Source organism: Xenia sp. Carnegie-2017, unplaced genomic scaffold, assembly GCF_021976095.1.
Source record: "Xenia sp. Carnegie-2017 unplaced genomic scaffold, XeniaSp_v1 HiC_scaffold_24, whole genome shotgun sequence".
NCBI classification, from domain to species: domain Eukaryota; kingdom Metazoa; phylum Cnidaria; class Anthozoa; order Malacalcyonacea; family Xeniidae; genus Xenia; species Xenia sp. Carnegie-2017.
The window spans coordinates 10472386-10486269 of NW_025813487.1; the positions used below are offsets into that span (position 1 = coordinate 10472386).

General features: G+C 34.9%; 1 protein-coding gene and 1 long non-coding RNA gene across 2 annotated transcripts; both read right to left on the reverse strand.

Moving 5' to 3' along the window:
* Positions 1–640: 640 nt before the first annotated feature.
* LOC124450792 lies at positions 641–1484 on the reverse strand. Its single transcript, XR_006950203.1, has 2 exons — positions 1446–1484; positions 641–964 (listed from the first exon to the last, which is right to left on the reverse strand). It is a non-coding gene; the product is annotated as an uncharacterized LOC124450792 (long non-coding RNA).
* An 11870-nt stretch (positions 1485–13354) lies between these two features.
* LOC124452116 (ankyrin repeat domain-containing protein 66-like) lies at positions 13355–13882 on the reverse strand. Its single transcript, XM_047002705.1, has 2 exons — positions 13717–13882; positions 13355–13617 (listed from the first exon to the last, which is right to left on the reverse strand). The coding sequence occupies exons 1-2, from the start codon at positions 13880–13882 to the stop codon at positions 13355–13357; spliced, it is 429 nt and encodes a 142-aa protein (XP_046858661.1).
* Between the last annotated feature and the right edge of the window lie 2 nt (positions 13883–13884).

Genomic DNA, 13884 nt, shown 5'->3' on the forward strand with positions numbered 1-13884 from the left:
GATTCAAAATATCGACGTTAGTTGTGATTTAAAAGTTGTACATGCGAGAATGGTATTTTATCCCATCGTTGCCAATGCCAGATAGTTCACTGCTCGCTTTCCAATTTCTGAGGCAGTTATGATCTAGTATACGTTTCAGTTCTTTAGAAATGAGGTGAGTTACTTTTTTTATCATTCTTGAAGTTCTATTGAACTTCACTGTAGCTTCTGAACCTTGGAACTGTGGAAGCTTTAGAGTTTCCCTACAGTAATCAATTGCATCTGCAACACTGGCACTGAAAGTCTGAGCAGCAAGATTAACTTTCATCTTTTGTTGCCACCACTGGATATGCAAAAACTTCAACTTATTTCCAAGCCTCAACCCTGCTTTTGTTTGTAGTTTTTGTAACTCAGCTAAATATTCCCAACAAACTTTGTTTTCGTCTTTATCAAATAACATCCCACCATCCCCTAAAGTATTTCTTACAAGCTTGAGCATATGACATACATGAAGAAAAATGTATATCTTCTTCTCTTGATTCAATGGATGTGAGAAGTATGGCCTGATGTCAGGAAGTTTTAATTGAGCCCCAAGTTCATGCAGCATTGAAAAGTGACATGATGGTCCATCACAAATAAAAGAAATGATGTCTACTCCAAATTTTGCTCTAAATTTTATTTTCCTCTTCTAAGTGCTAAGCAAATTCCAGAAGTTAGTATGAATGTAATATTAATGCCTTAAATATTTTTCCAAAAACATTAAAATTATTCTTAAGATATGAATGTAGTTAGGGATGGTATGAGTATGAATTGCAGTTGACATTACAATCCTTTTCAGCAACAGTTTGATCATCAGTCTTGAGTCTTGTAGTAATAAGAAAGACAAGAGCTTTATTCCACTTGTAAAGTGTGACTTCAACAAACCAACAGTTGACCAATTTACAGCTGTAGACAATAAACTGTTGCTGAGAGGCAGTATTCATGGCTGTAAAGGAATTAGCACAAGACAATGTGAAACTGATATACTGGATACAATTGGACACACTTATAATTATAAACTGTGGACACAGTCATATGTTGCTGTTGATAATTTAAATTAACTTAAGGGACAAACCAAAACCAAGATGATTATAATGAGGGCCTGCAAATTCATACCTGGCTGGCTACATTACCTTGATGTTTCAAAAGCAGTATACTAAAGTGTCCTAATGTGTGTAGAACGCATTTGTTAGATTTTAATGTCAATGAAAATCATACTTCTTTGAATAATCAAGCGCAAAGTGCGACTATACCATTTGAGAAAACAACTACAGAAATGGAAACTAAAGATAAAGTGCGAAAGAAACTAAATAGACTTGTCTTGTTTAAGCATCAGTAGTACTTTGCTCATGAAAAATGAAGTTACAGCAAAAATAAAATGTCAACAATCTCTCAACATAAAGAAAGAATGATAAAAAGTAACTCACCTCATTTCTAAAGAACTGAAACGTATACTAGATCATAACTGCCTCAGAAATTGGAAAGCGAGCAGTGAACTATCTTGCATTGGCAACGATGGGACAAAATACATTCTCATGTACAACTTTTAAATCACCACTAACATCGATATTTTAGAGCTATCGGAATCATTTTGATGTCAAATCGATTCGCATAACCTGTTTTATCCATGACTAATACTTGAGGTTAGTAAGGAGTCGCAAAAGGTCTTAAATATTCGAAAATCCATGTTTGTAAACGTTATCCGCCATACATTTCTATAGTAATTTGTGTCTCGCCGTGGTACCCGGAAGTGAATTTTGCATATATAATGAGGCTTCACTTTTGCTTCCTGTAGAAGCTATATCCAGTCTATTATCAGATCAGTTACCCATATATGCCAACAGTATGCAGGTGAGTTTATTTCTTTCACATGATTTTCGTATTGTTATCTTTCAAGTAGTTAATTTTGCTTCATTACTACACAAATAGAAATTGCTGTCCTTGGGAGTGTTGTTAATAATCAAAACGGGTTTTAGGGTGGGCCGTGGGCATAAGAGACGTTTAATTTAATGGTGAAAAGTTTATATGTAAGTCTATCAACTTTCGTGTGAACAAAATGAAAAAAAACTAAAACTAATTGTACAGTATCTAGGCCCAATTGACCATTCACTATGATAATGTACTATTATTATGATAATATGGGGAGGTGTCAAATAGAGATGTTGATACTAAATTTTATTAAAGTAAATATTAGACCTAAAATTATAAAAGACTAACTGCCCATTATTAGTGATTACGAGTTTATTTATGGTATTCCTTTTCTGGGTGTGGCTTTGTTGGGAATAATTATCACTTATGAATAATTATAACAACCATCTCACTTAATAAATGTTCAAACAATAAGAAAGTCTCTTCTAAACATAAATTGTAAAAATTAACACTCGTTTTCACTCTCGTAAGCTGAATAACGCTTTGATGCTTTCACAACTCTACCATACCGTGTTCGAGTGCATTGTTCAGTGTTATTAGGAATGAGATGATTTGATTGCGAAAGTGATTGATCAAAGTTTGATGAAAGTGTCTGCTTGAGTTCTTTCTTAACATGGACAAGCAGGTGTGATATCTAATTCATCATTGGCTGCATTACAGGGATCGACTCTTTCCAATGTTCTTAACATGTCTCTGTGGTTTCATCAAATAATCGCTTTTTTCTCTGTCTTAATGGTGTAAGATCTTGGTTGCTCAGTTCTTTCTAACACTTTTCATTTTGCTTTCCATAACTTACCATTTCTAAAACCCACAACATTTACTTTAGAGCTGCTCTAAGCTAATTACTGATGGTGATGCTCTTTTCCATTGTCATCCAAGAGATAAAATATTTTTGAATGAATTGGGTGGTTGCATACTGCCAAGGATAATGAATGTCTAACAGGTAGAATAATTTGAAGCATACGTCAATGGCTAGCAGAAGGTTTGGTTGCTCCATTGCCTTCCCTTCTACAACGACAAAACATTGTTTCAGTTTTTCCCTGCTACCAACTGCCAAAGTATGAGGAGAACTGCAAACTTCATCCAAAGATTTCGGTATGTTTGTTCCAATCTGTAAAATAGAATAATGACAACTATAGCATGTCTATCTCGAAATTTCTTATGATTGGTTAGGCAAGCTAAAATCTAGTCCCTTCCCTCTACATCTCTCGTAAATTTTGAAAATGACAGACAAACTTACTGATGTAACATTAACGAAGACTTGACTGCCTCTTCCATGTTACATCTTTTTTAGTATTTCGTCTTACTGGAAAGTTGTGAGGTAGCGGGCTAAGGGCATCAGGGTTTTTGCTCATCTGAAATAACTCAAACCATATAGCTGGAAGCATAGCATGTGGTATTTGGGATGCTATGATTTCTTATTACTATATGGTTCAACAAAATTTGGTTGAATTAGTTTTGTCTTTGTAAAGCAAGGTTGATCTTTGAAAAATACCAAATACTAAATATTCAGGCTTGGCTTAGAGGTATAAAGTCCAATTGATTTCTTGCAAGTTAGCAAAATTGAGTAGCTTTTCGACAATTATTGGTGTTACTCGAATGAAAAGATATTCAGCAACATCAGGATACAACAATCTGAAGTCCACTTCAACCAGGGGCGGATCTAGAGTATGTCAAATCCGTCGCGCGACTGATGTTTGAAATTCAAAAATTACCTATTCATATTAATTAAAAATCATTAATTATTCTTACTTTATTATCGCATTTACTTCGTGATAAAAATCCAGCTTTATTTATTATTGAAAACTAATGACTAATGCAATGAATATCTCCTTGGTAACCAGATCTTGAATTTTAATTGACCTGGAATAACCGACTGATAAGCGGGGTGGCTTGACTGGTTCGACTTATAAAGGAGTCTATGAACGCCAGAAACGCTATTTTATTGGTCAATGGCCAGATCAGTGGACAGTCTGGAATAATCTCGACCGATAATAGGGGTGGCCGGACCTATAAGGGAGTCCAATTGCTATCTTACAATTGGTTCATTTGAATTTTTGTCTTACTGTGATTGGTTTGACCGATTTCGACTGATAGCCAACTGAACTAACATAGTCAAGCTCAATGTCTGAATTGAATGTTTGATCGTTCATAGTAATTTTCTGAAGCATGATAGAAACTAAACTACAATCAGATGGAATTTATGGAAATCTTTTACAAATTCATATGTTGACATGAATGCTGCTTTCCAAACTGGGAATTTTTTCAAGAGGGTGAAAAATTTATGGATGAATTGTAAATGCTTGGCAAAGACGATCTCGCGAGCGACATTTCAGTCATTGATGTTCAAAAGAAAGCCAACATTGTTTTGAGTTTTATCAGCAGAAATTTACATCGAAAATCGTAAGTAAAGGACAAGTGAAGTGTATGAATGAATGCAATATATCAAAGTCAATTTATGCGAGTGTGTGATGCGATTTATGTTAATATGGCGTATGGTAAGCAGATTGATGCTTCTAAAATTGTTGTTGCCGAAGGACTTTTAGCTATGATTTCTTTAATGCATGGTGAATCGTGGCCGTTATATGGCAGCGAAATCCTACATTTCTGCAAATATATTTCAATGGACAAAAAATCTGTAGCCATAAGGTGCCATACTATTATTTACTTTATCATAAACAAATGTTTGGGGCTTTTCAGTTTATGATCATTGATCATTCAATCATTGGACAGTTATACTACATATTGTTTAAGATTTGAGAAGACTAACATTGATTACATGAGAAGCTGTTTACTATAATCTGTGATTTTTAGTCTTCTGATCCATGAAGCTTTTTATTTTGACAATTTGACTGAAATGGTATTACACATACATGAAATGTTGTCCCATGTCACATATTGTCCCCTTTTCTAACTGAACACCTCACGTAGAGATGTAAAGGTGTGTTAATCTACGGCTCATACCAGATTGTTGCCATAAATTCCAAAGGGCTATTGATGTATGAAAAGCATTTTCTATAAAGTAAAAATGTCTTCCTATGTATGCAGATAAACCTTGAAATTTGGCAAAACAGCAAAGTATTTTTAATGATCACTAGGTAATTTTTCTGATGATCATTATAATTTCTAAACTAAATTATTTTAGTTTTACATTTAAACAAGCTTTGATCATATGAAAAGATATTTATCATAACCAGTAAGCATGACATAAACCATTTTTAACATTCATGTAATTATATAATTAAAGACATGTTGGTTACATTCTGTTTGTATTTGATAATACAATGCTACTAGTGATTGCTATATAGCACACCTTGCAGAAGATAATAGTCTAGTGAAATGCCTAATAAACATTTATGGCATTAAGCTTAACTGCAAATTTTCACTCTGATAATTTTGCTTAATCTTTGGCAGAAAAATTTTGAGTTTTTCTCAAAGGGTGAATTTGCTGTCACTGATGTGGAGATGAGTAAAGAGTTACAATAAACTTGCATGGTTTGAAGTCTGAGCTTTTCTATATCTATGAACTGTCACTTGTAGTACCAAATTTCTAACTTAACTTATTACATAGAGGTTTGAATGGGGGTCTCTAGGGGGGTCTATGCCTGACAACTTGAGGAAATTTTAAAGAATATATCTGTTTTTGAATAGCATTATTGTAAAATAAATTTACGTTCCTAGACATGCTAATGAGCCATATATTTGGCATGATAATGAGCCTAAATATTTGGCAAAACATTCAAGTATTGTTCACTTTATTTTTTTTTTGAAAAAAAACGTATAAGCAAAATGTGTTGTATTTACGCAAAACCGATGCCCACAAAATACATTTTATATTGCTCTAAAACGCTGAAAATGGCATTTTCAAGACTCTGAAATTCAAAATTTCTCAGGGGAGAATGCCTCAGACCCCCCCAGGTGCGGAGCGCCTCCGACGTTTTATGACTGATGTTTGAAAAATCCTAGATCAGCCCCTGACTTCAACCTTGTCAAAATAAAAAAAAAGTGGTTAAATGCTATACTTCTTAATTTGGACTAATATCTGTAGCTTAATGTAGAAGTTGTTAAAAATGCTGAAAAAACACCATAAGGGTTTTACTCACCATTGCAGGTTTATCAAACAATCTAGGTATTCATCCATCATTACTCTTATAGGAAGTCTTTGTTGTCTCTTATCCATTTTGCTCTATTTATGTTAGTCTTCTCCATAAAATTCTTAACTGTAGTGGCAAGCTCATTGTGGTGCTTTAGCTATTCCTTCATGCCATGATGATCAAACTCTTCTGTTTCACATTCTAACCATTAGCTCAATAAACAATTTTGGACTCACCAAATTTTTGAGTATGGCATTCAAATAATACTATAGTACTTCGCCACTTTAGATGTTGTAACTGTGGCAGTGTCCTTTATTCCTGCAAATGGATTACGAACTTCGTTCCTCTTTCGGAAGTTTCTTAGTCTTTCCTCCAGCCAACCAGTAGCACAATGGGCCCTTTTCCTGGGGTAAACCAAGCTTCCTAAATATGCAAACATTTTGTGTATGCAGTATTTCACAAATACTGTCTTCCAATGCTAAGTAAAATGCTTTACATTTTGAAACTGAATATTTTGGTGTATAACTTTTGATAGCTTAAATTTTAGCCAAACCAGCCGTTTTCGTTCCTGTTAGTTTGTGGACAGACTTCAAAATATTATCACTATGGCTAGGGTATCACACATTACATTACATCACATCACACAGTATAGCAAAGCCAGCCCGTTTTTTTACTCCAACCATGCCAGTAGTTATGTGTTCAATCACTGGAAATACAATCAATCGAAATAATTTTCTAAAGAAATGAATAATTTTGCTAAAAATTTTGCGATTTAGGAGTAAAACCACAGTATAGTGAATATATTGCAGAGCCACCCCATTGAATTTTTTCGTGCCATATCTTATTACGGATGTGATTACCATAGTGGCAGCCAGTCAATTCCTTTTTTTGATCAATAGGAATGATAAAATGCCTAACGGCAGCCAGCAATCAAATTAAATATACAGCAGTCAGTTGCACACGAAGTGAACCTACTGTATATTCCTATACTGTGCCTATACTGTGATAAAAGATCGGGCTAGCTTCGCCACTCATCATTCATTCCAATGACTAGATTGCTCATAGCTATACAATTAGAACATAAAAAAAAACAATCGTTTATATCAATAGGTTAGTAATAGACGTACATATCCAAGTCCTTCATGATCCTTCAAGAAAGGAAACTCTTCAATAACGCAACAGGCCATCTTCAATTTTACATCTGTAGATGGTCTGAAGTTTCAAACAAGTGTTTGATTTATTAGTGCATTTAGTGGTTTTAACGAACTTTGATATTAAGGGTAAAACCAATTTAATGGCACAAACCTATTTCCAAAATGCTCTATAATGTATGTCACAAGAATTTGCACTATTCTTATTCGCTTTTTACGGTGAAGGATACCACGATCTAGCTCGTTTAGAATTTCTTTTCCTGTTAGAATTTTTCTCCATAATTGACCTGACACTCTAAATATAAACGAAATATAAGCGGAATTCTATTTTTATAACATTCTTCATTAGCATCTACTATAAATAACCTATTATTACATATACGATATTCTTATAATTTCATAATTTTTATCCAAAGTTTACTTTTTGTGACTCACATATGATGAGGTACATTTGGTTTTCTTTCAACTTTCGCAGATTTCTAAGGTTCTTGTAGTAGGAGAATTTGCAGTTTGCTCTAAATAGGATGTTGACGTGGTGCTAGAGTTTGAGAAGCCAGCACTCGTCTGAGTTTCAGAAATACAGATTCCTGGAATAAGCAGTAAAGCAACACTTGAGGCATTTTAAATTGTGTTTTTCCAAGGGTAATTTTGTAAGTTTTCTATATAACGGCCTGAAGCAGGATGAGTAATAGCTTATCTATACCAATTTTCTCAAGTTCATGGAATGGACTTTCACTTCTTTATCAGAATGTCTAGATTACAGGAAATTTATCATATTTGTCATAAGAATCTAGTAACTAAAAAAGATTATCGTGATAAATGAAACTATTTGCTGCTTGGATTTTGTCATGCCTGAAGGATCTTGTTGTGGCAAAACATTCCCAGAACCATTGACAGAATGAACACCAACAGCATGTCTCAAAAAACTGGTCATCTTTGAAACAAACCTTGTAACATTTACAATTTGCATGATTTAGCTGTAATTTATCTCTAAGGAGTCGTATACGTCATTGGAAGCAATTTCAATACGGCTCCTTGGGGATTAATTACTGCTGAACATGCTAATTTTAATTGTTGGCAGGTGTGTTGCAAAGATTACCAGTTTTGGAGACACTTTTATTTTATTCACAGAAAACAATTGATGCTAATGAGAACTTTATGGTGCAGCACTACGTTCCTCAGCGGGTCACCATCTTTGTATGATTTTGCTGCATGGTATGGATAGTAATCGTGCAAGTCCTCTACCGCAACAACAGACCATGACGGGGCAGAGTGTTGCGGAATGGCATAAGAATGAGTGTGTCGGTCAAATGTAACGGTTTGCCATTCTTCTGTGACCAGTTTTACGCTAGTTTCCTCAGTAACGATGACGTACATAATCTGCTGAAAATGGGCATCGAGTCTTCTGACTTTCCCGTGATTACCAGACGTTTCTTGCAGTATTTGATTCCATGAACAATGCACCATCTTGCCACATAAATATCCTCAAATAAATTAATCTGCAATTTCCTACTTAAGAAATCTGACCTTTCCAAAGAAGCTACTAACTCACACGATACAGGACCGACTTCCACATCTCTCTCGGCCTACGGTTTACCACTCATTAGATTGTAACAAAGATACATCTGCTGTCTAAGACATAATGTTTTTAAGATGATCTGGCCAATAAAGTGATGATCTTGCTCTACCCTTACATTTTTTTATCTCAAATAGTTGCACATTTCAAGAAACCTCTGCAATTCAGTTTTATTCTGAGGAACAGGCACGTCACCAAAATATTTCTTTGAGGTGCATAAGATCAACATGTCCAAGAAATGTTATTTGAGTGGCGCGAAATTGGCACTTATTTCCTATTTTATTTTAGACATAGAAACGTTGATTTTTGATTTCTTTCTTGTACCACTGTTCTTAAAAACACTTCTAAACAATAACCTCAGCTCAGTTTAAATATCTTTATTGTTTTGGTGTGGAAAAAAGGAGGTGGGGACTTTAGCACCTAGCTCCTGGTTCTGGCGTTCCTTTATCCCAGTGAACTTTAAGGCAGCCTAAATTATAATACAATCTTGAGCGTTCATGTCTCCATTGACTTCTTCAAGGACTTAGCTAAGAAATATCCTTTTCAAAAATTTCAGATTCATGTGAGACACCAAAATGTATTCTACTTAAATAACGTCCAAACGGACTATTAAAGCACAAAAGCTTTGAGCTCTTCTCATCTAATTTAATTTGCCATTAGCGAATACTACCATCACATGCTTGATTAGATTCAAGTTGTCACAAGTAAGAAGTCCTAATAGTGGAAGTGTCGTTGTCTCCGCGACAATAAACAGGACGTGTACATCGCACGTTTTCTTGTAGGTCAGTTGCGAAATACATCTTCCAACAACGAGAATATCAGTTGCAATATATGCGATTGAATTTACTTTCTTGAGCTTTAATCTTGGCTTTTGTGTCAACTAATACTATTGTATTGGGATTTTGGTAGAACAATAACTTTTGCACCAGTGTCCGGTCAGCTTGTATCTAATATAGCATTGGCCTTCATCTTCTGGGTGTATATTTTATGGTACATTTAAAGCGACATGCTGGAACTTGTAATGGGGGGAAATGATCTCAAATGTCAGGTTTAGCTCAACTCATTGAAAATATCTTAGATACCAACATGAAACTTGAAATTGAGCTTAAACAAATTGTCGATACAGTTCTTTTTGTGGAATGCTTGCCATTGGATTACGAGGTCATGGTGATGGTGCTAAATTTCACCAAAGGCTGGTTGTTATTCAGTCAATGGCAATGTTGGTAATTTTGTTGAATCTTTAACTTTTAGTGTTAGAGCTGGTGATCAAAATTTTTTGAAGATCATTTGCTAAAATGTGGCGGGACTAAAAGTTATATTTCCAAGACTAGCCAAAACAAAATCATCAATTGCCTTGGTAAGGTAATATCAGAAGATGTGATAAACGAGATAAAAAATAGATATTATTCTATCATTGCAAATGAAGCTACTGATTCTACTCACTAAGAGCAATTGCCCCTTGTTCTACTGATTTTTGACTCTTTAATGAATGTTAGAGTAGAGTTCATGCGTTTCCTACATTGCAAATGGGGGTTGAGTGGTCAACAACTTTCAAAGCTTATTTTAGAAACTCTACAGAAATTTGCTTTACCAACTATGGGTTACAGGGTTATGATATGCAGGGGCTGTTTCAAGTCATATAAATGGTTTAGCAGCCAACATTTTAGGAACAATCATCCTAAAGCTCTTTACACTCACTGTTACAGTTATCAACTAAATTTGTCTGTCTGTGACACTCTTTCTAACGTTGAAATTAATGACATGTTATCTGTTGTTTCTCAAGCAACTAATTATATCAACATATTACAGACACGCAACATGCCCTTTGCTGAGCACGTTAAAAAAAGTCGGATGTTCAGACCAAGAAGGCAAAACTGGCAAGTCTTTGTAAACCAGATGGGCTGAGCGAGTTGACTGTCTTGATGCGCTCGAACAGTTGTTGATTCATTTAATCGACACTCTTCAGGACATAATAAACAGTTTAAGCGAAGAGGTGAAGCCTTTCTATCCTGTTGATGCTTCTCAGTTACTTTCATTAGTCACTCAATTTCATTTTATTGTTGTCCTAGTTATAACGAGAAACGTTCTTGATGCTACTCTTCAAGTCACGCAATTGTTGCAGGAAAATCTATTGATTTTATGGATGGTTTTCATTTGATAACCACTTTGAAGATTGATATAGCCAACATGAGGAAAACCATTGATTTTTATTATAACAGTTGGTATGAAGAGGTCAATGTTCAAGAAACAAAAAAGCGAGTTGTTAGAAGACAAACTATGCCATCTAATCCCCCCAGTCAATCATTCAAAGAACATTATAAACTAACCATCACTACTCCTTTATTAGACCAACTTCAAACATCTTTGAGCACTAGGTTTAACTTGGATAGTGTTAATGTGTACCGAGGATTATCTATCGTTTTTCCCGTCAAAATGATGACTCTGTCTGACAAAGGCATTGATTGGAAAGAACAGTTTGAGAGTGTTGCAAAATTCTATCATGTTGACTTACCCAATCCCCTTGGTTAAAATGCTTAATTAAAGCAATGGCGTTCATACTGGGAAACGATCAATGGGCCTTTGCTAGACAAAATCGTCAAAACACTAATGCATTTCCAGGATTTGAAAATATTTATGTGTTCTTCGCACTTTGGTACACTACCAATTACCTCATGTGAATGTGAGAGATCAATTTCAGCATTGAGAAATCTATGATCCTACCAAAGGAGCACTATGGTAGAGGAAAGTTTTAAATGCGATTAATCCTGACATAGAAAGAGTGATCGATAAATTTCCCTAAAGGTAATACACGTTTGAAATTTGCTTAATGTGTTATGGCTACATATAGTATAAAGCAAATTCCGAAAAAGCAAGACATCTTGAGATTGCAAAATATCCATCAAAACAAGACGAGAAGTGAACTGTAAATTTTCGACTTTATTTCAAAGTCATCCTCAGACAGAATGAGGATAAATCATTGCTTGAAAAGACCTTTTTCTTCTTTAACTCTAACTGCTAAAAAACTTCAAAAAACAGATATATTTGTCGTCCATACCGATAAAATATGTCTTCGTTTTCGATCCGTCGTCTCTTTCTTAGATGGTTCAGGAATCCCGGCCACATCAACGGTTAAGATAGCATCTTTCTTCAATCTTCTTTTGGGTTTTACTTGCACGCTCAACTTAAGGTCAAAACAAGAATCCTCAAAATGTGCAGAACAGAGACACGAAATAGAGGAAGCCTCAAAGCTGGTCGATGTTTTCGTACAAAATATACCAATTTTCTTCGTCTTTGCGGCTTTCTTTCTTCATTGGGAAACAGATGCATCGATATTCCTTCGGTTTTTTGAATCATTGGCGTAACTACTTCAACAAAAGTTTTTTCAACTTCGCCTTAGGTTTCGAATTTTCATTTTTCTTCCAATTTTGCGTTTATTTTTCTTGTCACGTTTCATTTAAATTATTGTTAATGTCCCAAAGTTTCGTCGATAATTCTTTCTATATCTTCAGATATAGTTTTAGTGACGTCACGCTTGAAATCTCATCTCGTTTGTACGGCCATCCCCACGTCGTCAAGAATAGAAACCTAAACAACACCCTCGCTTAATTTCATTTACTAAACGTTTAAAATAAGAAAAAACGAGCGATCAACATATTTATTCAGGTTCCTTTTTTTTGTACACCCTGTACAGGAAGAACTAATATTGACAAGTATGAAGATGAGTTTGTAACATGAGGTGGAAAATATTGTAAATATTTTAAATGATATTAAAATTTCTATTATTGACAAAAGTTACTCTCAATACCTGAGCAAACACCGCCAAAATAGAGTTTCGTGCACTTCATTTTAAAACTACTGTTATGATGTGTACATCGCATAGTTTGCAAAGCAAGACTAAATAAACGGGTTGGAAGGCCCTTGGTCATCCAAATTTTGTGTTGAAACATTTTAGCTCTTCATTGCCTCTTGTTTTAAAATTTTCAGTGAAACAATAACACTCAGGTCTTTGTTGACGAAATTCCTTGGTGTTTATCTTCGACAAAGTCGACTTGTAAAGTGTTTGATAGTTGTTTGCTTTTAAACATATCGGCTTCTGTTAAAATAATTAACATTCGTAACAATTTCAAGATGAAAACACCAAACAACACTTGATTGAAAAAGTATAACTGATTTTAATCAAATTTAGCGCTTTTCATAACGACACAAATTTCTTAAAACTATACAATAAGAATTATGTTACATCCTGATCGCTTTTCCCAATTTCAATACTCAACCAGTGTGGTAGCTATCTGCGAATGTTTTCTTTTGATGAAAATTTCAGGACATTATTATTACATGTTTCTATATACAATTCACTACTTGTTTTTTACGTTTTCTCGGTTAGTGAACGAAAAAACTGTTTAGCAGGATAAATAAAGCAGGTTGGCTGCTATCCACTGTACTAAATGCATATGAAAAATACTGAATTGTAAGAATGAGAGCCAGTGTAGTCCTTTGCTCACTTGTGCTCTACAAAAAATACTACTAGATTTAAGCATTCTTTTAGAAGTGAAAGTTGAAAACAAAGACAACACTTATGTTTTTAGTCATTTCCTTGCTCTTTTTGTAAACATTGCACACCTTTGTAATAGTTGAGCACATTCTTCATGGCCATAAATTTCTGCAATGTTTCGAGGGCTATCCCCGAAATCATCCTCAATGCCGATCTCAGTGCCATGGTGTATTAGAGTTTTTAATATGTCAAATTTTCCAGCTTCAGCCGCACAATGGGCTGGTGTCCAGCCTCCAGTCATTCGTGAGTAAGGATTTGCTCCCGATTCCAACAGTAGCTTTACACACCTCGAGTTTCCTTATGAAAAAAAATATGCACTAATAGAAGAGAAGGGAGGAAAAGAGAAGTTAAAGGGTTAATTCAGGAGGAGAATTTAAATTTAACTAAGGTACTCACCTCTTTCAGCAGCACAATGCAATGGAGTTCTATTTCCCCATCCTTCGTCAGTTACGTTGATCAAAATCGTTCCACGTTTTATGAAAGATTGAAGCTCTTCAATTCGTCTATCGTCACCATTTGCTGCTGCTTCGTGAAGCAGCAGTTCCAATAATATGAGAACCATTA